The sequence below is a fragment of the Phascolarctos cinereus genome, unplaced genomic scaffold (assembly GCF_003287225.1).
Source record: "Phascolarctos cinereus isolate Bilbo 61053 unplaced genomic scaffold, phaCin_HiC Scaffold_5;HRSCAF=322, whole genome shotgun sequence".
In the NCBI taxonomy this organism is placed as follows: domain Eukaryota; kingdom Metazoa; phylum Chordata; class Mammalia; order Diprotodontia; family Phascolarctidae; genus Phascolarctos; species Phascolarctos cinereus.
Genome location: NW_027555958.1, coordinates 58,281,278 through 58,307,185, shown reverse-complemented (window position 1 = coordinate 58,307,185; position 25,908 = coordinate 58,281,278). Strand labels below are relative to the sequence as shown.

General features: G+C 47.0%; 1 protein-coding gene across 1 annotated transcript in view; it reads left to right on the top strand.

The window, feature by feature from the left end:
- Positions 1 to 358: 358 nt before the first annotated feature.
- The window catches only part of KCNC4 (potassium voltage-gated channel subfamily C member 4), a 35,819-nt gene continuing 10,269 nt past the window's right edge, over positions 359 to 25,908 (top strand). Inside the window, 4 exon segments of the mRNA XM_021000904.2 lie at positions 359 to 1,765; positions 17,411 to 18,155; positions 18,158 to 18,349; positions 24,517 to 24,714. Coding sequence (XP_020856563.1) covers positions 1,085 to 1,765; positions 17,411 to 18,155; positions 18,158 to 18,349; positions 24,517 to 24,714 — 1,816 coding nt within the window. The 5' untranslated portion in view covers positions 359 to 1,084.

Sequence of the window (25,908 nt, the reverse complement as noted above, 5' to 3'; positions counted from 1 at the left end):
GAGCATCGACCCGGCCCCGGCAGCCTCTGCTTCGAGGACTTGTTGCTGCTGCGCTACTGCTGCCCCTGCTGCCCCTGTCGCCACCGCGGCCACCGGCGTTGCTGCTCCTAGCTTGGAAGGAGGCGCTCCTGGGGCTGGGTCCGGGTCTGGTGGCGAGAGTGCGGCTCCGACTCCGCGGAGCTGCGAGCTTGAGGGTCAGGCTACTGGAGTGCGGCTTCGCGGGGCTGTGTGTGAGCGCGTCCCCGGCCCTAGCTAGTGCTGCTTTGGACGCTTCTCTGCCGTTTGCGGGGTGGTGGGGGTGGGGGTGGGGGTGTGTCGCGGGTCCCTGCGAGTCTGCCCGGTGTTCCTGTGTGTGTGTGTGTGTGTGTGTGTGTGTGTGTGTGTTTGAGTGTGTCCCTGCGGAGTGGGGGAAGCAGGGTGTGTGTGTGTGTGTGTGTGTGTGTGTGTGATTGTGCCCCTGTAGGGAGGGAGGGTCAGTGTGTGTGTTAGCGCACTCACGTAGTGTGTGTGTGTGTGTGTGTGTGTGTGTGAGAGAGAGAGAGAGAGTCTGTGTGTGTGTGTGTGTGTGTGTGTGTGTACGTGCGCGCGCGTGCCCCTGCCTCTCTGTGTCCCTTATTCTGGCCCTCAGTTTTCCTCTTCCCGCTTCCCCCTCCCGCTGCCTGGCTCCCCCTCCCTTCTTCTTCTTCTCCTCCTCTCTCTCTCTCTCTCTCTCTCTCTCTCTCTCTCTCTCTCTCTCTCTCTCTCTCTCTCTCTCTCTCTCTCTCTCTCTCTCTCTCCCTCCCTCCCTCTTTCCCTCTCTCTTTCTCCCTGGCTGCTCTGCCTCCCAAAGCCCCAACCACCTGTGCATCTGAGAAACCTAACTCCTTTCCTTGGAGCCTCGGGGAGTTGTGCCCTGGCGGGGAAGGCAGGGGCAGAGGCACACCGCTGGGAGGGGGCTGCCTGCCTCTTTCCTCCTCCTCCCTTCCCTGCACCCCCGTTCCCCCTCTTCTCCTCCGCCCCCCCACCCTCAGTCTGACGCTGCCTCCTCGGGAAGGGTGTTTAGAGGGCAGCGGCCGCCCCAAGCCGGAGCCCCGCAGCGCTTCTTATGATCAGCTCGGTGTGTGTATCCTCCTACCGCGGGCGTAAGTCAGGGAACAAGCCTCCGTCCAAAACATGTCTGAAGGAAGAGATGGCCAAGGGCGAGGCGTCGGAGAAGATCATTATCAACGTGGGCGGCACGCGACACGAGACCTACCGCAGCACCCTGCGGACCCTGCCTGGCACTCGCCTCGCTTGGCTGGCGGACCCCGACGGAGGAGGGGGAAGGCAGGATCAGAATGGGGGCGGCGGCCGCGCCGGGAGCAGCAGTAGTTGCGGTGGCGGCGGCAGCGAGTTTTTCTTTGACCGGCACCCGGGCGTCTTCGCCTACGTCCTCAACTACTACCGCACCGGCAAACTGCACTGCCCCGCCGACGTGTGTGGCCCGCTGTTCGAGGAGGAACTCACCTTCTGGGGCATCGATGAGACCGACGTGGAGCCCTGCTGCTGGATGACCTACCGCCAACACCGAGATGCTGAGGAGGCACTGGACATCTTCGAAAGCCCCGACGGCGGCCCTGCAGCCGGGGAGGAGGCAGGGGAGGACGAGCGGGAGCTGGCCCTGCAGAGGCTGGGCCCTCACGAAGGTGGCAGTGGAGCCGGCCCTGGGGGAGCAGGTGCCTGCAAAGGATGGCAGCCTCGGATGTGGGCACTCTTTGAGGATCCCTATTCGTCTCGGGCTGCCAGGGTGAGTAGACGTCTCACCTCTTCTCTTCAGGTGGATTCCCCCAACCAGAGATATAGGGGAGGTCATGTCCTAACTCAGTTTTGAGCTGTGATGTAAGAGAAGTTGGATTTGGGACTAAGACCTGGACCTTCTACCCACTGGGTCACCCTGTGTCTTTTTACATCTTTTCTATCCACCTGGGGCCCCACTTTCTGAGCAGCTTATTTACCTACATACATACTTGCCCAGAAGATTTGCACTTGCACATTTTCTTTCCCATCTTAGACCCTGGACATCATTAACTCTCCTCCTCATCCTCACTTAATCCCTAACCATGTCCCCATCCTACCTGCTTGTCCTGGCCTGCTCTCCATTCTGGGGCTATTTGAGGGTGTTACCTTGGCCTCTTCCCAAACAGAAGCCTTCCAGATGTGCCCTATAACGGTTTCTGGGACTCCTTTTCTACAAAATTCCTCCACCTGATAGACACACTGACTGTCTTTACAATTTCGATATACATAGGAGTCAACAGATGCTGCTGGACAGCTGTATAATGACAATTCTTCATAGGCTAGGAAGGAGTGGGAAAACAAGGGCAGAGCAGGGTTGAAGGTGGGGTAGAGAGGAGGTGGGCTAGATTTGGTCCTGCTTGTTTTCGGACCTTTAAGGAAGCACCACAGATAAGCCTAGAGCTCTAGATCAAGTCTGTGTTTAATCTGAAGCCTCACTGACCTCTGACTTCATTGCTCTTGACCTCATTTGGGGGTTAGACAAGAAGAGTATCCACTTTCCCTGGCTCCAGATGACTCGGGCACAGATTGGATTGTAGCTCATGTGCCTGTACTTCTTCATTGCTATTCATGGCCCTGGATGTGTGTGTGTGTGTGTGTGTGTGTGTGTGTGTGTGTGTGTGTGTGTGTGTGTTGTGGTGGAGAGGAAAGGAACCAGGATAGTCTGAGTGAATACTACTGCTCTCCTACCATGGCTGGGGGCAGGGAGAAGGGGAAGCTAAATCATCCCAGTCTCTACACACACACACACACACACACACACACACACACACACACACACACACACACACACAACGTGGAGGGAAGAAAGAGGGTAAGACTCCTACCCTACCCACACTATTATGCTTATATGACTAAAAGTTTAAAAATAGTTATGGGATAGAGTTTGGCCCTTAAAATAATTGGAGTCAGCTATGAGGCAGGGACCCTTACCCAACCAGCTATAATCTTGGCCCAGGGTCTCCTCAGCTGTGGTTCTATATAAAGCATTAATAGTTATCATGCCACCCTGACCCCCCACTCCAGCACAGAGCATTGTGCCTTGTACATGGTGAGTGGACTTTTAACTGCTTGCTGAATTGAATTGGGGAAAAGCTGAATGCTTCCTTCTGGGAGTGGTAGGTCACCTTAGAAATCCCAAGTTGCCTCATTAACGAGTCTTGTAAGGCAGCCACCCTCTCCCATTGCACCCCATGCCCAGTATCTCCCATTCTAGACCTCAACCCAATCACTGAATAGTTCCATTTCAGCACTCTGGGGAGAAGAGAGCAGAGCAGAAATGAGCGGGGTAGGAGATAGAACTGAAGGTAATGAGTGCATGGGGTTGAGTTGGCATCCTAACTAGAAAAAAGTCTCCTTACTCAGAAGGAAGGGAGGGCCAGGGCCAGAGGGCAGTCTCGCATCCCGTCATGCACATTAGCGTACACCGAGCTGGGCAACGGGGACTCCTGGCCCACGCTGTGAACTAAGACGAATGCAGTGTGGTGTGTGTTGGCCTCTTCCTTGAGCCCAGGATTAAAGGGAGAAGAACATTTGTTGAGGCTATTTGGGCATCCTGGGGTCTTTGGGACTACCTGTTCCTCCAGCCTGGCCCCTGGAATCCTTCACAGCTGATTTCACAAGTTCCTTCAGTAAGGCACCAGGACACTACAGTTGGGTCAGTCATCTGAACTAATGATGAGTGGGGGGAGAGGGCAAAGATAACCCCACAAAGTAAGATAATCCTCCCAATGGCTTCCATTTGGTTCAGGGCCCAGAAGTGGAGATGAAGAGGCAAGAGGATTATGAGTGATGGGACGCTGGCTCTGACTGAGGTGGTGGGGAGGCAGCCTAGGAGGCAGGAACAAAGGCTTCTAGGTTCAGCCCTTTCATAAGCTAACAGCCAAGATGCCCCATTTTCCAGCCAGCTGAGGCCTTTGGGGGTTTCTTACCCTTCTGAGGTTCTTCCCTCCAGGATTGCCCCTTTCCCTGTGGCAGTATCTGCCTCCCAAGTTCTCAGAGCAGACCTCTTGTTTGAGCACAGTATTGCCTCCAGCCGGGGCCCAGCCACCGTGTTTCCTGTACCTCTTCTGAATTTCTCAAGGATCCCAAAGCAGAACTAAGTTTCTCTGACGTTCAGTGCTATGGATGGTTGTGGGCACCAGCTAGAATGGTACTATAGTGGGGCCCACTGATCCAAATCCTGAAATGAACATGTCCAGGACTTAGGTATCCCAACTGGGGCAAGGGTGCCCCTGGGCTTATAGGCAGTGACCCCTTTCTTGAAAATTAATAATAACTGACATAAAAAAAATGCTTTAAAGCTTGCAGAGCACTTTGCATATATTATCTCACTAAAATGGAGTGTCCTAAGAGAAACAGGGATGTGAAAAACCCTTCCAAGTTTAGAGCTTCAGCAGGGCTGGGCCTCAGATTCTTGGATCTGTACCATTATGGTGGAAAAAACAATCGTATAGCAATCAGAGCTGGAAGGGACCTGGGTGCTGGACTTGGGAATCAGAAGACCTGCCCCTTCCTACCTGTGTGACCTTGGGTAACTCTCTGTAAGCCTTGGTTGCCTTCTCTGTAAAATGGGGATGATCCTGGCACTACTTCTATGGAGTTGTGTGAGGAATTATAGTTTCAAAACTGAAAGGGATCTAGAAGTCATCCAGTCCAACTGCCCATTTTACAGATGTGAGAAATGAGTCCCAGGAAAGTAAAGTAACTTACCCAAGGTCACACAAGTTAAATAGCAAATCCAGAATTCAAGCACTCCAAATCTAATGCTCCTTTCACTATTTCATACTTGAAAGAATTCTATAAATGTCACTGCTTTAGGAGTTCAAGACCATGGAGGGCACGCTGGGAGACAAGGGGAGTAGTAGAACAAGCATCTCTTAAGCACCTGCTATGTGCACTATGCTAAACTCTTTACAAATATAGTCTCATTTTGGGGGAGGCAACTGGAGTTAAGTGACTCGCCCAGGGTCATACAGCTAGTAAGTGTCTGGGGTCACATTTGAATTCAGGTCGTCCTGATTCCAGGACTAGTGCTCTATCCATTGCACCACCCAGCTTCCCCCAATGTTATCTCATTTGATCCTCACACCAACCCTGAAAAGCACGTGCTATTATCATCTCCATTTAACAGTGGAGGAAACTGAGGCAGGCAGAGGTAATGTGACTTGCCCTGGGCCACAGAGCTTGTAAGTGTCTATGAGGTAAGATTTGAATTCAGGTCTTTTCTGACTCTAGGCCCAGTCTTCTATTCACTGGGCCACCTAGCTGCCAAGGGAGGGAAGTGCAAACATCCCCTTCCTGAATGAATTTGTAAACATTGTTGTTTAGGCCCCGACCTTGAGTTAGGGAACCTAGGGCAGAAATCAGGCCTAGAGTAAGGGCTTATGGGGTAGAAGTCAAGAGCCCAGGACTAACCAGGAGAGGAGAAGGGCATTTCTCCCAGAAAGCAGCCAAGCAGCCCAGTCATTTGAGAAGTGGATTATAGCAGCAACAAAACAGAAATAAATTAAAATTGAACAAAGCTGGTGCTCAGCTACAGGCCTGGTGGGGCCCTGTACAAGTTCAAATCCAGGTAGATGCCTCATGCTTGGAGATCTGTTACCTTCAAGGTGCTTCTGGAGTCCAGCCTGAGGACGTGGGAATTGTCTCAGCTCTTGCCTGCTAACGTTCTAGGCAGCCAACTCCTCCAGTAATGCTAGTGGGTCTGGCCCTTGGTGCCTTGGTGGGAGCTGCCACATCCCTGCCCGGGGAAGGTAAGAGTATTTCCTGGTGTGGCTTCAGGACCAGAGTTAGATTAATGGCGATTTTGATTGAACTGCGGCAAAACAAGTAATCAGAACCCCCTCCCCGGAGCCAAAAATAACTGCATCCAGTTTTCTGTGGGGCCTCATAAAGTCACAGAAGAATAGAATGTCAGAGCCACTGGGGACCTGAAGGATCATCCAAGTTGTTTAGTGATGCCCTAGGGCAAGGACTAGAATTTATAGTGAAAGTCGGAACTGGAAGGAAACTTAAAGGTTATTCTAATGCAGACTGAAATGCAGAGGTCAAATGATTTTCCCAAGGTCACCAGCCAGTTTGTAGCATAGCAAGGATTACATCCTAGGTCTCTTGACTTCCTACCATCCCACCTTGCTCCTTTTTTTTTTTTTTAAACTGTAGTGATTTCTAAATAAGACTTTCTAGACAGGTGGAATGAGCCTCTTTCTGGGCGAATGGAAGAATGAAGGAGTATCAGCTTCTTCCTTGGTATCTCTGGCCTGTGAAAATTGTTAGTGGGATCCCTCTCTTAGGCCTTTCCAGTGGATATCACAGTCTCAGGGTGAGCAGTGGCTTCACCCAGGTGGTATTGGCAGGGCGAGCTAGGTCTCCTAGCCAGAAAAAAGGAGAAAGACAATGGCAGGGAGCAGCTAGGTGGCACAGTGGATAGAGCTCTGGCCCTGGAGTCAAGAGGACCTGAGTTCAAATGCAGCTTCAAACACTTGACACTTACTAGCTATGTGACCCTGGACAAGTCATTTAACCCCACCTACCTCACCAAAAAGGAAAACAAAAGACCAGTTGGGTAGCTGTGGTTGGGTTCTGACACACCAGAGCTCTAGTGTGGGGAAGGCTGATAGGGTCTGGTCCAAGATGCCACTTTGAAGGCACTAACATTTGCCCAGGCAGAGACTGGGTTGGTTCTGTACGTCAGAGCTATAATTTAATACTTGGCTTTTCCCTACTCATGTAGCTCCTCATAAGTGGTCAGAACGAGTCTTTTTATCCTTGTCTCTTCTCCAATCTCTTCCCAAGCTCATTGTTATTCAGTTGCCTATGCCCCTGTCTCCCTGCCAACTGCACTCCCAAAGTTGCCTCCTACAAGGCCAAGGCACAGCCTGAGCTCACACTAGAGACAGGAAGAGGGATAGAGATAGGCGTTTCGGGGGATAGGGAATGACAGAAAGAGCTCTGAAGGATGCCCAGGGGTGGCTTTTCCCCTCAAAAGAAGTGGAATAAAATAAAATCATTCTAAGAAGTAATTGGAATGCCATTTACCTGCCCACCTCAAGGCCCTCAATCTTGTCCCAAGAAGACCTACCCTTTTTAGAGGGTTGCCTGGGAATTAAAACGATTCGGGGATCTGCTACATGACAGACGTGACAGATTTGAGCCCGGTCCTTGGCCCTCCTGGGCTTTTGGTAGCTGCCCAGTGTTTGCCAGAAAAACCAAAACTCTGAAAGACTGTGCCTTCTGCTTTGAGCCAGTCCCCCATTCCATGACAGGAGGGAGATAATAGCCAGATCTCCTGGCCCTACTCCTGGGTCCCTTAAGGCGAAGGAAGAAGCCTGGGTTCTAAGTTCCAGACTCTTTGCCCTAAAGCAATTTCCTAGTCAAGTCTTCCGTTTTTGTTTTTCTGTCTCCTCTCTAAGTAGACTAACATTTGCTTTTGAACATCTTGTTTCTGGGACGATGAGGTGTTTGTGTTGTTTTTTGAGGGTTTTTGGTGGTGGTGGGGGTTGGGAGTAGAGTAGAGAAAATAAACCTGGACTATTTTGGAAAGTGGAGAGAAATACAGAAGGGGTGGAGTAGAAGAAATCTGGGTCCTTGTGGCCTCCACTGCCTATATGCTTTACCTTCCCAGGGTGGGGATGGAGGGGGAGAGGAGAGTAACTGGGGCCCGAGTCCTGGTGTACCACTTTTTGGCTTCCAAACACAAAACAAGCCAGTTGGCATCCAGCCTCTTAGTAGTCTCGTCCAGCTACTGCTAACCCTGCACAGATGATCATTCTCAGGTCGATCAAAGCATTGGTTGAATCCAGGGAGACTCAGCCTCTGGGATTTTTCAGGGGTAAGTGGTAGAGATCATGACCTGATCTGACTTGGGTCCTTTGGAGTGTTCACACTTTTCATTGAATCTGCCCAGTCCAGCCCAGCATGGACCGTCCTGTCCCTAACGCCAGCCATGGACAAGATGCCAGGCTAAGCATGGACAGACATAGCCCCTTCTCTGGGCTGGCTAGGAATGATGATAGAGGGCTGGAATTTCACACCAAAGATCACCCTGGGGCACAGCTGCTAATGCAGCCCTCCTATCTGAAAGCAATCTCTCTCCTGAGCCCCAGGCCTAGTTTTCCCAGGGACTATTTTCTGCTATGAGGTTCCAGGGGACGTTGCAGTCACTGGAGGGGAGACCAGTCTAACAGAATCTGAGATAGAAAGGTCTTCTGTCTGGCCTTGACAGACTGACTCTCTCCTTGGACCAAAGGGATATCTTTGACACTCAAGATTTGTTTTTCTTTTCCCTAGCATGGGCAAATGACTTTCACTAGAAACAGGTGTATCAGAGTTAGTCTAAAGATCAAGGCTTCCAAATTTGAAGGAGACTTAGGCCAATCTCCTGGGCCTCAGTTTTCTCATCTGCAAAATAATTTGGTTGGACTAATGATTTTAAGGCCACTTTCAACTCCAAAATGTTATAATCCTATGATTCTCTTTCTTCCTCCTCCCTCCCTGCCTAGCTCTGTCCCCATTCTGGGTACCTGGGCACATCCGGGAAGCCCTGAGACACACAAGGTTGGTGGAAATAGGTTAGCATGAAAAGTTTCTGTCATCTGCTTTGGACTAGGAGGGGAAACTGAGGAATCCAGACCTGATGATTGGAAAGGTATACCTGTTTACCTTCTGAAATGTCTGCCTTTAGGGATTTCTATCCCAAGTCCATCAGCACCCATCTAAATGTTGCTAATACTCTGTTTCTGTGGGATCTGCAGACAGAAAAGAAGCTCAGACTTCAAATGTTGTCTCATTCTGAAACTGAACAGCCCTATTCCCATCCCCCATTCTCCATCCCTTGGAGTCCCGGGAAATAAGGTTCTATTTCTCATCTTCCCTTTCTGACAGGGGAGCCAATATAAGGAGCATCAGTAGGTGTCTCTGACTCAGTTTGAGTTTACAGCAACCTGTGTCTTGGTATAATAAAAAGCACGCTGAGACAGACATTAGTGCCTTTGCCACAAACCTTTTTTTTTGGGGGGGGTCACTAACTCTTCATGTAAGCTTATGGCAAATCAGGTCATCCCTCTGGGGCTTCATTCACTTATCTGTAAAATGAGGGGACTGGGTGTGGTGGCGCATACCTGTCCTTCCTGCCACCCCAGGGAGGCTGAGGTTGGTGGATGGATTAAGTTTGGGAGTTCTGAGCTGCAGTAGAGGGCTAAAGCTGATTGAGTTTGCACACTAACTCTAGCACCAACATAGTGAACCCTGTCTGTACCCCACCCCCTTCTCTGATCCCTCTTCCTATCAGGGAGTAGGAGGTCACTGGGCTGCCTAAGGAAGGACAAACCAGCCCAGGACAGAAATGGGGCAGATCAAAGCAGGTCAGAAGTGGGAATGGGCCATGAGTAGCCTCTGCACTTCCAGCATAGGCAAAATAGAGAGACTCAATCTCAAACAAATAAATAAATAGATAGATACAATATTTATCTACATGTATATACACACATATATGCATATTTGTATGAGTGTGTGTATATATACACATTATATATGTATATTATATGGGTGTGTGTATGTGTATATCAATCACAGAAAGTGAGAGAGATGAACAAGTTAGGCTCTGGATCTGGCAGGGAGCCTTAGAGATAATCACTTCTCTCACTCTGAGATTCTTTGGTCTTTAGTTTAGCCTGATAAGTATCTATCAAAAACATCTTCTATGTACAAGGCATGAAAATGACTGTAAAGATAAATGAGAATCAGTCACTGCCCTCAGGGAGCTTACAATAGCACCATGTAGGAGATAGGACAGCGGCACAATGACTTTCTAAGAGAGATTTGGGCATAATACTCTGGTGGAAACTTCACGTGTGCGCGCGTGCACACACACGCACACACACACACACACACACATACACACACACACAATTCAACTCACTTTTTAAAGCTTTTCAGAGAATGGAAGAAGGGTCTTTCACCTTTCCCCACCCTATCACAGTTCTTCAAGATCAGAAAACATCAGGTCAGGTTTCCTACCACCCCTCCACTCTGATTTTTCTAGTTCCCATCAATGCCTTTAAGGCAAAGTAGGGGAGCTGAAAGAGACCTAGTTATTTGTGCCTAGAAGCATCTGTCCAGCACCTTGCCTGATGAGCTGGGAAACAGAGAGGAAAGAGGGGAGGAAGAGTTCATCATTCAGTGGTGAGGGGCAGCACAGGGCTCTTCCTAACTGAAGGCCAGCCAGAGATAAAGGGGTTTGATCTTTAAACCAGCCCTACTTCCCAGCAACCTCAGAAGCCCTGCTTTCCAGGATGGTCTTCTGGGGGAGAGTGGAGGTGCAGCCAGAAACACCCCTTAGGCTGTGAAATAAGTGGACTTCTTATCACTGCACATGAAGCTAAGTACAAAATCACTCAGTCGTTTAAAAAAATAAAAGCACCAGGTCAGCATTGCATGAGAAATAGTTCATTTGCAGCCACATTGAAGACCAGACACTGTGGATGATTTGAGGGCCTTTTGAAACCCTAGCCCCTGGGATTGATAGGAAGCTCAGCCCCAGTGGGTTGTTTTCCCAAAGAGGTTCTTTAGAGGCAATGATATGCACTGGGGAGGACACCAGCCTTGGACTCAGAAGACCTGAATTTGAGTCCTACTTTCACCATTTGCTATTTGTTCCCTTGGACAAGTCACTTCCATCTATTGGAGCTTCCATATCCTTCTCTGTGATTTAATTCAACAAATATTTATTAAATACCAACAATGGAAGGGCCAGCTACCCTTGGAAGCACAAAGCCCTGGGTTCAAGTCCAGCCCCTTGCACACATCAGCTAGGAGTCCAGGGCAAATCACTTGACCCTCCTGTGCATTCAGTTTAGCTAAGACTACAGGTTATAGAGAAGACAATTTTATTGCCACTACTAATACTACTAATAATAATAGCTAACATTTATATAGTGCTTTAAGGTTTACAAAGCACTTTATATGTCTTATCTCATTTGATCTTCACAACAGACCTAGGTACTATTATTATCCCCATTTTACAGATGAGGAAACTGAGGCTCAGTGGAGGTCATTACGTAGCTTGCCCAGAGTCATACAGCTAGGAAGGAGGGGTCTGAGGTAGGATTTAGTCTTCTAGAGTCTAATTGCAGCATGGGATGCTTGAGATGAAGAGGCTTAAAGGTTTCCATTCTATGATGGAATCCCAGGTTCATACTACTACCCATCCACAAAAACATTAGGATTAGGGGCACAGAGATAATAACAAAACTATGTCCTCAAGAAATTTACATTCATCAGAGAGAGCTTTGTCGTCCTGTGAAAGGCTAGAGGAGGTATGACAGCTGCCAATCTCATGGCGTTTTTATGAGGATAAGACAAGATAAAGCATGTGAACACACTTTATCCAATCCATGATGCTTTGCTGCGCAGTGATATCATAATAAGAAGTTGCATTTCCATGGTGCTTTTCCTCTCAGGAAGACTGCAAGGTAGGGCAAGAACTGTTACCCTCATTTGACAGCTGAGGAAATCGGCTCTGAAGAGGTCTCTAACAGTGCCAGGGTTGCAGCCCTAAGCCATGGCAGAACTGGGGTCTCCAGCCAGGTTTCCTAACTCTAGGTCCCTCAGACCACAGGACAGAAGATGGTCACTGCTTAGAAATAGCTGAAAGTTCTTAGGCTGAGGAGAAGGACAATGAATGATGTTCCTTTGGGGAGAGGAAGTGGCAGATGAGAGAAAAGCTTCCATTCCAGCTCTTGTGAGGAATGAAATATATTCTTTTGGCTTGCGGGTAGAGAAGCTGGACTGATTTCTCTTGATTGAACCATTGAGATCCCTAAGATAGAAGAATCATTTAGTAAAAGAAAGAAAAAAATACCTGTGGGTTGGAATGAGAAACTTGAATTCTATACCTTAACTGCCTGACCCTAGGCAAGTCATACAGCCTCTGGATACCTCAGCTACTTCAGCTGTAAAATGGAGATAGTAAGACATCCAGCCTACTTCGCAGGGGTTGTTGTGAGGCTTAGAAGAAAATATTAAATGAGAAAGTGCTTTGAAAAGAAAAAGCAAAAGGTTGTATACAAGTGCTAATACAAACTGGGTAGCTAGGCATCACAGTGGGTAGAGCACCAGGGCTAGTGTCAGGAGGACTTGAGTTCAAATCTGGCCTCAGACACTTACTAGCTGGGTGACCCTGGGCAAGTCACTTAACCCTGTTTGCCTCAGTTTCCTCATCTGTAAAATGGGCTGAAGAAGGGAATGGCAAACCACTCCGGTATCTTTGCCAAGAAACCCCAAACAAGGTCAGATTTAGAAAAAATAATTTTCAGGACCCTGGGCAAGCCATGGCCATTCACTGTAAGCTTGGTGTTTTTGGTTTTGCAAGTTCCTTTTGATAATGACCCAGTTCTGATCAAAAACAGAGAGGGTTGGTCTTTGGCCCTATAAGGAAACTGAGGCCTGAGAAAGCACAAGACAGCTCTTGCTTTCCCTTCCTTCCCCCTTGCTTTATGCTGAACTCAGCCTCTTGGCTCCTCTATCTGAACTTGTTTTTTTCCAAATTACTAATTAAGTTAAAGCTTTGGCTCCCAGATGGGCCAACTTCCCCACTCAGGAAGCAGCATCATTCCCATCACCCATTTGTCTCTGTAGCGTGCAGTGCCTACAGAGGCTCAGCCTCTACTCAGCCATCTCTAAGAGTCCAGCTTCAGTGTTTTCCATCCATTTTCTGGTGAGCAAAGTGAGGCTTAGGAAAGAAACTTGAGCCTCGTGTGGAGCAGAGCCAGTAAGCTCATGTCAACTCTAGGTAAAACAGAAGCAGATTCTTCTGACCCTTTCTCTTTCCTTGGTAGCAATCCCTTGTCCCCTTCCCCCCCCACACACATACCTTAATCAGGTGGGGTCTCTTGTGTTCTTTCTCTCCCTTCCCAAGGAGCAAAACCCGCTCTCAGGAAAAAACCAGTAGATCATTATAAATAAATAAAAAATTATAAAATTATCCTTCTCAGGAACAAGGTGAAGTAGTGAAAGGAATGCTTGTCTTAGAGTCTAGAGGAACACAGTCCAAATACCAACTCTGCTACTCACTACCTGAGGAACAAATCAGAACCTCTCCAAGCCTCAGTTTACTCATTTGTCAAATGAGGGGGTTAGATATACTGACCTCTGAAGTCCCTTCCAGCTCTAAATACATGATCCCCAATCAATCACTAACATTTATTAAGTGCCTACTATGTGCAAGGCACTGTGCTAAGTACTGGTGATACAAAAAGAGGCAGAAGATAGTCCCTGCCCTCAAGGAGTTTACAATCTATGAACATTTGCATTTTAGCAAGAGAAACGGTCTCAAGACAAAAGTGTGACTCTGAAATTTCAGTTATCAGTAAGTAGGGTGACAAAGGTATTCTGGTAGCAGGACTTCCTCACACCCCTGAAATTGTACCACTCAGCAACTGCCTATCTTGCTCACTGCTAAGGTCTTAGAGACAATACCTTTCCTTATCTTGACTAGCACTTATACCTGTCATCTGGGGGGTAAGTGAATGCCTCATTCCCAGGAGATGTGGGTCCCCTGCACAAATGCTCCTGGATCTCCACTTTCCCTCTTATTGCATCACCATTTGATGAACTCAGGGTGTCCTTGGGGTCCCAGCCAGTAGCCTGTACTTTCCCTGCCTGTCAAACTGCTCCCCTGCACCCCAGCTGCCTATAGAATCAGTCAATAAGCATCGATTGTGCCCAGCCTCAGTGCCAAGTACAGGAGATACAGAGAAAAAGCAAAAACAGCCCTGCCTCCAAGGAGTTTAGATTCTAATGGGTAACAGATAACACTAAAGAATCATCTACAGTAGATGAAGGGAACCTTGCAAAGGGATGACAGAAGGGGCTGAGGCAGGGATGGGATCAAGAATGCCCTCCTAAGGAGAGGAAGCCTTCAAGCTGATGATGGAAGGGTGCTAAGGGTTCTTCTAAGAGGGGAAGGTTAGGAAGGAGAGTGTTCCAAGCATGGAGAACAGCCAGCACCAAAGCAGAGACAGGAGATGGGGCATCCTGTGTGAGAAACAGCAGTGAGGCCAAGATGATTGATCACAGCATGCACAGAGGGGAAAGAATGTAAGAAGATTGAAAAGGTAAGAAGGGGTCAGGTTGTAATGAGTTTTAAATGGCAAACAGAGGACTTTATATTTGATCCTGGGGCCACAGAGTTTATTGAGCAGGTGAGTAGCATGGTCAGCCCTGTGCTTCAGGAAAATCACTGGCAACTGAGCAGATGGTGGATTAGGGCAGGGAGAGACTTGAGGGAGGGAGACCAACGAGAAGGCTCGTGCAATAGTTCAGGAGAGAGGTAATGAGCTAAGGGGTGGCTTTATAAGGAAAGGGAAGGGGCTGAGTGTACAATATGTAGAGAAAGAAATTATTAGATTTACAACTGGTTGGCTGTGTGGGCTAATTCAGAGATGTGGAAGGTGACACCAGGGCTTTGGACCTGAGTGACTGGAAGGATGGCAGTGGCCCTGACAGTAATAGAAAAGTTCAGAAGAGGGGAGGGTTGGCGATAAAGATAATCTGTCCTCTTTTAGAAAAATATTTGTCCCATAGGCACCAGTCTAGCTTTTCTACAGGACAGGGGGAGAAGTCATTGCCCAATATGAGAACTTATGCCACAGGGGCAGATTGTGATACTGGAATCCCTGAAGTGTCTCACTTGCCTCTCGGAGTCCCCAGGGATCTAGTCCAGGGGCAGGAGGCTGCAGCAAATGGCCTTTCATGATTCCTTGTAGCGTGAGGCATCTTATGCCTCACAGTCTCAGGGTCTGCGATTCTTCTCCCCTCTAATCATAGACTTCCTTCCCCCACTTCTCCCATCTCAAAAGGTGCCCCCAACCCCAAGCTCCTCAGTAGCTCAATTGTGAAGCAAAAGAAAGAATATCTGATTTGAACTCAAAAGATCTGGGTTGGAATGGTTCTGTATGATCCTGGGCCAGTCAATTCCCTTTTCTGGGCCTCAGTACCCTCATCTATAGACTGGATGAACTCTAAGGTCACTTCGCGTTCTAAATCTTATGAGCTTTAAGGTCCCTCAATTCAAAATGCTACAGGATCTGGATTCACATCCCACTTATTCCACTTCAAATCACCTTTGTGATTGTGGGGGCAAGTCATTTAACTTAGCACAGTGCTTGGCACATAGAAGGCACTTAAATATTTATTGAATTGAGTTGAGTTGAACTTCCATTTCCTCATCTGTAAAATAAGGATAGAAATATAGGCTGACATAATGAATAGGGAGCCAACCTCAGAGTAAGGAAGATGTGGCTTCGAATCCTACATCTAATACCTACTGGCTACATGAGTGATCCTGGGCAAATCACTAAGCTCTCAGTCCCCCCCACTCCCACTCCAAGAACTGTCTAAACCCTAAGTTTTAGGGCAATCTTTTATCTTCATTGGTGGGGGAAATTTCCTCACTAAAAGTTCTCTATACCAATGAAATCATAAGTTTAGGTCCCCCCAGATGGCAATAATAATACCTGCCCTGCCTACTCCACAGGATTTGTGGTTAGGATCAAATGAGGTAACCTATGGAAAGCACTTTGTAAACTATAGAATGGTATGTAGAAGTCAGCTGTTATTATTGAGGAATCTCTGAATGAAAGTGACATACCCCCATCCACCCACTTCCCTACCTCAGCCCCTTCCAGTCCTGGATGAGGCAGTGTAGGCACAGGCGGATGGAAGATTTTGGGGGGGAAGGGAAGTAGGGATGTGAGAGTAAAGAAGCTGGCTGGCCTCCAGCAGCTGGGATCCTGACGGGTGGCGGATGGCAGCCACATGAATAACAGAGAAAGGTTCCATAATTGGTGTTATTACACATGCATTTCATCTCCATTCATAACGATTGGACACTTAAACCCAGTAGTTACTCAGTGGAACCTTGCTCTCATCATGCCGACAGCTGCGGGGATCAGCCACTGTCACTGGACAGAGCCTTTGGTGTGCCCATCTCTCCCTCACCCCACCCCCATGAACTGGAAACTTTGGGGCAAGAGTGATCACACTGTCTCCTCTCATCTGTCCCCTTCCATCCTCACCTCCCTTCCTTCAGAGGCTACTTCTTTATTCTTCAGTGTGGATTCAGGTCAATGTCTGGAATGAGAGGACACAGTGAGAGAGACTGAGGACAGTGGGATCATAGCGGGGTCTGTGTGTAGAAAACAGACTTTTTGCAGAGGAAGAAACACAAAGATCATTTGCTCCATCCACCCACTTCTGGGCAGAACCTTTAAGCATTCTAGGTACCTTATCACCTTACATTATTGTAAGTTGCTTGAGAATAGGGACCCTCGCTTCATTAAATTTTGTCTTTCCTTCAGCACCTAGGACAGTGGAACCATACACAGCAAGTGTTTAATGTTTGTTGTGGTTTCCATTTGGTTCTACAAGCATTTATTAAAACATATCTACAAGGCATTGTGCTGGGTAATGAAGAGTACAAAAACAAAAATCAAGACTTGTTTGCCTTCAGAGAATTTACATTCTAATGGGGATGCAATACGCACACAGATAAATATAATACTAGCTAGGGTATGGGGCAAGACACATGTGCCCTGGGAATATTTGAGAAGGAAGAATGTGTGTGTGGGGGGGGGAGAGGGAAGGAGGCAATCAGGGAAGATTTCCTGGAGATGCTGGTACCTGAACCTGTAAGAAGGGTAAGGCTTCTGAAAAGTAGAGATGAGGAAGGAAGGAGTATATTCCAATCATGGAATAGAGCTTGTACAAATGCAGAGAAACAGGAAAATGCCTTCCTTTTTTAGAAGGCATTTTTCTTATATTTATTAATTGCTGCCCATAAGAAGGTAAGATCTTTGGGGGCAGGGACCATCTTCACTTTTTCTGTTTATCCACAGCACTTAGCACACTCCCCAGCACATAATACCAGGTCAATAAATGCTTGTTGATTGATCTACTAATGGTATGTCCAAATCATGGAACAGCTAGTTCCATGTTAGGCTGGAGCATTACGTGCATGAAGAGGGTAACATGAAGTTAAGAGTGGGAAGGTCAGTTGAAGTAGAATGTAAACTCCCTGAGGGCAGAGTCTATTTACATTTTGTCTTTATGTCTCCAGCACCCCACGCAGATTGGATTTTATTGTCCAGAGAGATCTCCTGAGCTGAGCATTTTGCACCCCTACTCCACCACCCATCCTGGGATCCTCCTCTTACCCCTCTTTGTCAGGCTACGTATATCGCCCCCTACACCATACCTATCCAGTCCAGGGAAGTACAACTTGTTCTCATTCACCCTAACCCCACCAGAACCAGCCAAAGCGATATAACCTGGTCCCTCCCTCCCCCTTCCTTTGTCTCCTCCTCCCAACCTGCAGGTTGTGGCCTTTGCTTCTCTGTTTTTTATCCTTGTCTCCATCACCACCTTCTGCCTGGAGACGCATGAGGCCTTTAACATTGACCGCAACGTGACGGAGATCCACCGAGTAGGGAACATCACCAGTGTGCGCTTCCGGAGAGAGGTGGAGACAGAGCCCATCCTGACCTACATCGAGGGTGTCTGCGTCCTTTGGTTCACGCTGGAGTTTCTGGTGCGAATCATCTGCTGCCCAGACACTCTGGACTTCGTCAAGAACCTGCTGAACATTATAGACTTTGTGGCCATCCTCCCCTTCTATCTAGTAGAGGTGGGGCTGAGTGGACTCTCCTCCAAGGCAGCCCGGGATGTGCTGGGCTTTTTGCGTGTGGTCCGCTTTGTCCGAATTCTACGCATCTTCAAGCTCACCCGACACTTTGTGGGCCTTCGAGTCTTAGGCCACACCCTCCGTGCCAGCACCAATGAGTTCCTGCTGCTAATCATCTTCCTGGCCCTGGGTGTCCTCATCTTTGCCACCATGATCTACTATGCTGAGCGGATCGGGGCCAAGCCATCTGACCCAAGAGGCAATGACCACACTGACTTCAAGAATATCCCAATTGGCTTCTGGTGGGCTGTGGTCACCATGACAACACTGGGCTACGGAGACATGTATCCCAAGACGTGGTCAGGGATGTTGGTGGGGGCGCTGTGTGCATTGGCTGGGGTACTCACCATCGCCATGCCCGTCCCTGTCATTGTCAACAACTTGGCATGTACTACTCCCTCGCCATGGCCAAGCAGAAGCTGCCCAAGAAGAGGAAGAAACATGTGCCCCGACCCCCCCAGCTCGAGTCGCCAGCCTATTGCAAGTCAGAGGAGACATCACCCCGAGATAGCATCTTCAGTGACTCTAGCCCCCCAGTGGGGGAAGGAGGCATGGTGGAGAGGAAACGGGCAGGTGAGGCTTATATGGGGGATGCTGGTAGGGTGAAGTTAAGGCCTTCAGATGACTCTCCTGCCTTGTGACCTGGGCCGCAGGTTTTAAGGGGACTGAGAGGGTGGCTCTGGCTCAGATCCTTCTAGTGCTATTGATTCTTGATACTGTATTGACCAGGCTATGAGAGGCACTTTTCTGCAAGGGAAAATATTGGCATCAGGTTGCCCCGTGTCATATGGCTATCTGCCACTCTGGGGGACGTGGAGTGAGTTCCCTAGGGTTCGCTGCAGCTACTGCTCCACTAGGCAATTCAATTCCAGGAGCATTTTATTAGGCAGTCAACAAGAACGTATATGCTAGGCACTGTACTAAGTGCTAGGGATACAAAGAGAGGGGGAGAAGGTCCTTCCTTCAAGGAGCTCACATTCCAGTCAGGGGAGAAGTGTATGAATGGCTAGGTATATAGAAGATGTAGATGAAGGCTATCCAAAAGAACACACCCTTGGAAACACTGGAGATGTTGGTGCCTGCCTTCAAGGAGCTTGCATTTTAAAGGGAGAGACAATATGTATATAGATAAGAAGCAGTGATGTAAGTAGAAAGGGCATAAAGACAACCTACCTGGTGACCTGAGACCCAGGGTCTTAGATTTAGAAGGGAGCTCAGAAGCCATCTAGACCAACCCCTTCATTTTAAAAAATGTATTCATTTTAAACTTAAATATAAAATGAGAAAAGGGGAAAAAAAGACATTTGCCTGTACACAGCAGAACACAAAGACAGGAGTCAATATAAAGCTGTGAATTTCCATTTCACACTGTTTACTTTTTTAAAAAACCTATGTAATAAATACTACACATTGTTTTCAAAGCTACCCAGCTTTTCTGTGCTTCCTTCTAAATTTCCTTTTGTTCTTTACTGCACACTTTTTGTATTATTTTTCTCCCCCCCCCATTTTTATAGCTTTGTCTGAATTCTACACATCTTCAAAACTGAGCCCAGGTCCCCTGAATCAGTGCTCTCCCCCCTATATCACTCTAGCCTAAATTCTGACGGGACTTAAATCCTTCTGGAGTCTCTTATTGTTTCTGGGTTTCACTCTCCTCATCTACAAAATATCTATGTCCTCTCTGTCCTGGACAGTAGTGAAGACATAAGGTAATAGAAATAAAGGAGATTTGAAAAGTTAAAACTACTTACAAAGTAAGAGATTGGCCTGACAAAGGCAGCATGATGTAGTGAGTAGACAACTAGATTTGTTGTCAGGATGATCTGGATTTGAATCTAGCTGTGGACAAATCAATTCACCTTTCTGAGGCTTCATTTTCTCATCTCCAATGAGGATGACAGGATTGTTACAAGGTTCAAATGAGATGATGTGCATAAAATACTTTGTAAAGTTGACAGTGTTATATAAAGAGCAGCTATTATTTAATTGTTAAGGGGAGATCACTGACCTTGCAAGGTATATCAGCAAAAGAAATACTTGCTTCCAAATATTTCCTGGAGCATCTCAAAACCTAATCAATAAGGTCAATTAAGGGTAGCTCAAGGCTGCCTTCCATTATGCTTAGCCTGGACCAAGTCTTCATGGGGTCCTAAGTCCAGATTTGGCCTCTTGGGTTTGAAATGGATGGAAAAAAATGGAAGAAAGGTCAGGTTCATGTAATAAGCTGAGAATTTTAAAGGGGATAATCAACCAATGAGAATACTGAAGAAGGTAAAGAAAAGTTAGAGGAGCTGGGATCATGGGGCCTGGGAAGAGAGGGCTGAGGGTAGCCTTCATGTTCTCTAAAGATAGGAAAGGCTGTTTTAATAGTCGGTTTCTGCCTCTGCTTAAGATTGAAGGAGAAAACTCAACACACAACAGATTCAGGTTTGGCTATAAGAACCTCTTCTTCACTGTTAAGTATTAGAGTGGATTTCTAAAGGAAGTTATGAAACCCACATCTCTCGTTTGCTGAGGGTAGGGAGGATTGGCTGGTGGGTTGGCCGGGACTTTGCTTTTTGGGGTAAATGAGTAGTTTGGCTCTGGCCTGTGAGGGAGAGTCCTCCAAGGCAAGGACTGAGATCGTGGCCTGAGGGCCTTTGCCTGTGGTACATGCTAGAAGTTGGGCTGCCAGAGGTAATTTGATCAACAAGCATTTATTAAGTGCCTACTCTGTGTCAGGAATTATACCAGGCACTGGGATTACAAACACAATGAATGAAACGATCCCATTTACAAGGACTTTTGAGTTTTAAGTGGCCCCTACTAGCTCTGTCTTCCCTTACAAAGCAGGACAGTGTTCTTAAGGCTTCCCTTCCCTGTTCTTCAACCATCCCACTTCCTCCTTTCTTAATCCCTGCTTCCTAGCCCCACACCCCAAGATATGAGAGCATTTTAAACTGTCTTCAGGGGTGTCAGGAGCTCAGAGAAAAATTTAAAGTCCATGAGGCTAGTTCTCCATTGTTATATGTGGCATTGCAGCCACTCCTTTGACATGAACTCAGTCGTCTGGAAGCTTCAGAGGGCATTCATGCCATCATATGTTTGGGTGAGAGCCACTAAACTTATGCCTTAGGATTTAAAAATAAGGCAACTAAGGTAGGGTAACTTGCCCAAGGTTACACAGGTGATAAAATGACAGTTGGTATTAGAGCGAGGTTTTCTTGCTACTATCACGGCCTCCACCCCACCCCCCCACAATGAAGATTCCTAATCTCTAGGGTATTGTACAGCTCTGATATTTTATTTTTTAAATTTATTTTTAGTTTTCAACATTTGCTTTTATACGATTTTGAATTCCAAAATTTACCCCTCCACCTCCCCAAGATGGTATGCAATCTGATATAGGCTATACATATACAATCATATCAACATATTTCCACATTAGTCATGTTGTGAAAGAAGAATCAGAACAAAAGGGAAAAACCACAAGAAAGAAAAGAAAGCAGTATGCTTCAATATGCATTCAGGCTCTATGGAGTTCTTTCTCTGCATGTAGATCAGCCTTGATATTTTATCACTATCATTTTGACCCCATTCAGTCTAGGTGGGGTGTGGCATGGTGGAAAGTCACCCTAAGTTCCAATCTTGATTTGTGACCTTGGGCAAATCACACAACATTTCTAGAGTTGTTTCCTTGTCTATAGAATGAGGAGAGGCCACAGGTGGTATCCAAGGTGCTACCTAGTTTAAAACTTAATTAGTTATGCTGCTAGACATCTCATAATACTGTCTGGAACTTGTGAACAGACAATAAAGGGTGAGAATCATAGTCCCAGAGTCCAAAAGACTGGAAGGAAGGAAACAATCATTGCTTAGCCACCTATCATATGCCAGGCACTGTCCAAAACATTGTGCAGGGTGCTTAGGATACAGACAAAAATGAAAATGCCCCTGCCCTCAAAGAGATTATATTCCATACATCTATCTAATTATATTTAAATTGTATACAAGATAAATAGAACATAAATTTAGCACAGAGGTAATAGCAGCTCTTAAGAATAACAATGACAATCCCTTAACATTGGTAAAGAGGTTTAACCTTTTTAAAGCACTTTTATATCTACTCTCTCATTTGAGCATCACAAATATTATTCAACAACCTTGAGAAGTAGGTACTGTTATTATCATTCTCATTTTTTAGGTGAGGAAACTGATGCAGAGGTTGACTGAATGTCCAGAGTCACATAGCTAATGTCTGCGGCAGGATTTGAACTCAGGTCTTCATGACTCTTCTATCCACTGGGCCACATAGCTAGAGGTCCTGACTGGAGCTACCCTGAAGGATTTGCAGCAATCCTAGGTCTAGCTGGATTTTGGTTGCCATATTCCCAAGAAAACTAGTAAGGCCACTGCTTGGAGGGCTGGTCCAGAGCTTGTGGTTGGCAAGGAGCCAGGAATCAGCCATGGCACAGGAAAGCTGAAATGTGAGTCTCCAGGTGATTTCTCTAATGGACTTCCAACTATAACAGGGGAACCCCATAATGAACAGCCATTTGTCTTGGAAGGCCCTAGTATCCAGTCTGGATTCTTGTGTAGAATAAAGTTTGCCCTCCATTATTTAATCAGAGAATTTGAGACATAGAAGGGACCTGGATGTTTAACCCTAGGCTGGTTCTCCATGCTTGCAGTGCCCCTGACCGCAGTCTTCTACCACCTATCGGAAGTGTTTGCTCAGAAAAACGAACTCACTTTAAGACTTCCACAGAGGCTTGATCCAGGCCAAGCATGATAGAAGCCACCTGAATTTACGTATAGGCTGCTTATTGATTAGGTCTTAAGAAGCCCCTCACTTGAGGGAATTTGCTTTGCTTAACTGTGGGTATGAATTACAAGGGTTTTCTTTTTCTTTTGTGTGTGTGTTCAATTGGGGTATGGCAGAAGTGGGAGGCAGAGAAATTAAATGCCATTAATTGGAAAAAAAAAGAAAACTAAATTTATAAAAAGCTAAAAAAGAAACTCCACACTATGTAACAATTGGAAAGAAATATTTCCTTTCTTACCATACTGTACAATGAAAGCTTCCCTGATTTCTCTTGTTAATCCACTAACCATTCTATTAAGGGCTTAAATGTACAGTAACTGGCACACAGTAGACACCTTATATATGTACAACCAGGAAGATAAAAACAACTCCCCCACAAGATAAATGAGATAACATATGTGAAGTACTTTACAACCCTTAAAGTGCCATATAAATTATAGCTACACATTAGCTAGTTCTATTAAATGCTTATTTGGTTGATGGGTTGGTTTGGTTGAAGGCATTGTGTGGGGTTTTAAGGATACAGAGACAAAAATAAAATAGCCCCTGCCTTCAAGCACCTTATATTCTTTCTTTCTTCCTATTTTCTTTTTTCTCTCTCTTTCTTTCCTCCTTCCTTCCTTTCTTCTTCCTTTCTTCCTATTTTCTTTTTTCTCTCTCTTTCCTCCTTCCTTCCTTTCTTCCTTCCTCCCTTTCTCCCTCCCTCCTTCCTTCCTTTCCTTTTTCTTTTTTTCTTCCTTCTTTCTTTCTTTTGACTACCTACCTATTTATCCATCCACCTATCTCTATCCATCTATCTAGATATCCATCTATCTCTCTAACCATCCATCTATCTATCCATCCATCCATCTGTCTATCCATCTCTCCATCCATCTATCTCAAACTATCCATCCATTTATTTATTCCTCTGTCTATACAATTATATTCAAATGTATACAAGACAAATACAGTGTAAATTTGGTTGAGAGGTAATAGAAGCTCTTAAGAATATTAATGATGACAAGCCTCTGCTTACATAAATAAAGCAACTTAACCTTTCCAAAGCACTTTTCTATCTAGTATCTCATTTGAGCCTCATGAGCAGTCTGGGAGGTAGGTAGCCCTGCCTATATGCTAGACCTCACCAGAAGGTCAAGGAAGGAGAAGCTGGAGGGAAGGTCTAAGGAAAAGGGGCAGATCATTGGAAAGAGGGGCCCACCTGGAAGCAGATGGCTCTTGGAAAGCTGCCAAAAATTGCATGAGACATCCTCTAGCCACAAAGAGCTTATCTACTTTTTTAGTTCATCTGTGCCATGATTTCTCATCCATAGAAGTTGAGGAAGCACCAGCCAAGCAAAAAAGCTAGCACATTGGCATTGGATTTAGGGGCCTGGAAAGAGGGTCAGGTCCTCTGTCCCGGGGTATATGGTGAAGGTCATAGGTTCATCTTCATCATCAGCTCATAGACTTAAAGATATCAGTGAACTTAGAAGTCTAGTCCAATTCTCATTTTCAGAGAAGCAAACCCAGATAGAGAGATTTTAAGCGAGTTACCAAGAATCATACAACCAGTGTTTGAGGCAGGATCCAAACCAGATCTTCCTGACCCCAAGACTTTGTCTATCTGCTGCACTACACCATCTCTAAGATGACCTTTCTCTCCAGAATGGGAGACTTCTATGGGTGGGCAAGAGGGGATGTGGTATCATAAGGACAGCTCCTTGCCCAGAGCCCTGACCCACTAGTGCCAGGTTGTCCCCCCCACCTTGAAGGGACAGAAGAGCTGGAGCTGAGCTGCCAGGAAAGAGAACAAGCCTCATGAGGAGGGGCCTCCCAGGCAGCAAATGAATTCATAACTGACCCATCTCAAGCAAGAGGACCATCACCATTTCCTTCCCCATGAGTGCAGACCTTTTAATCCGTACTGTATTTCCCTTCTCCTTCCTGCCCTTAACAGATTCCAAGCAAAATGGAGATGCAAATGTGGTGCTGTCAGATGAGGAGGGGGCCTGCCTTACCCAGCCCTTGGCCTCAGCCCCGGAGGAACGAAGGGCCATGCGCCGTTCCAGCACTAGGGACAAGAACAAGAAAGCAGCTACCTGTTTTCTGCTCAGCGCTGGAGACTATGCTTGTGTTGATGGCAGTGTCCGAAAAGGTAGGAAGGAGGGCGTCTAGGGACAGGTGAGCCAGGTCTGAGGTCAGGGGGTCCCAGGGTGGGGCCCTTTCCACTGTCTTCTCAATATGATAGGCCAACTCTGAGGCCAAACCACACGTTTGAATTAGGTCCAGGCTTATCTGCCCCCAGACCTTCTGTCCGTGGCTGTTCCTGCCCCCCTCTCCTCCACCTCTTTATACTGACCACCAGCTCTAGTGTGTACCGCACACTAAGCCTATTCTTCCAGGGACTTATCTCCTCTCTATAAAACCCACTTCTTGGCCCTCCTATACTGTTGACTCTGGCTGTTTGACCCTTCCTGATACCCACAGCTTAAGTCCAGTTCTGTCTATCCCCATCCCCATAAGCAGAGCCCTGCTTTCCTCATTCATCTCTTTCTCCGTTGCCTTCCACCTCTGCCATCACTACCAGCCCCTTCTCCTCTGCTCCTTGCCTTTCTTAGGGAGCCTAGTTGGGTTCCATTCCATTTTTGGTGTTCTGGGCTATGTTTGGTCTGGGCATGAGATGCTTCAGGAGCCCTGAGATGCCTTTCTAGTCTGCCAGGATTTCCCATGCCATTTTCTCTTTGATAGCCCCCAGCAGAAGGAGAGTCCACAGCTGTCCAAAGTCAGGACTGCTCGATGACCCTGGATGAGGGAAGCATAAAAAAATCAACCCCCTAAAACTGGGATTCTACAACTCATGTCCCACTTCTGGATAAAGATCAGACCTTGGGCTCAGGCTAGCCCAGAAGGTCAGATTCCCCATAGTTTGGAACAGTCAAGCAGAGAGGAATGCAGCCATTTAGGAGGCCTTCCTTAGCCTGCCTGTGTCTCCAATGCTAGGCCAGGCTAGCCCATACCCGATGCCTGCCAGCACAGAGCACTGACTCTGGAGAGGACCTGGGTTCGAATTCCACCTCTGACACTTGTGACCTTGGGCTAGTTTTGGTGTTGAGATACCTTCATCATCATCATCATCTCCCTGTATTTCCTAGGTCACCCTGGGACAGTGGGCTCAGCTCCAGTCCTCTGGGGATTCAAACAGCCAAATAAGGGGATCTAAGGAACAATGGTTGTAACCCATCTAAAAGCTGCCTCTGTCAATGGCACTTGACCATACAATTGCTTCTATATCATGACCAAATCCCCAATTTAAAAGTTGTCAGCCCCTTTGTTAATGTTGATGATGGGG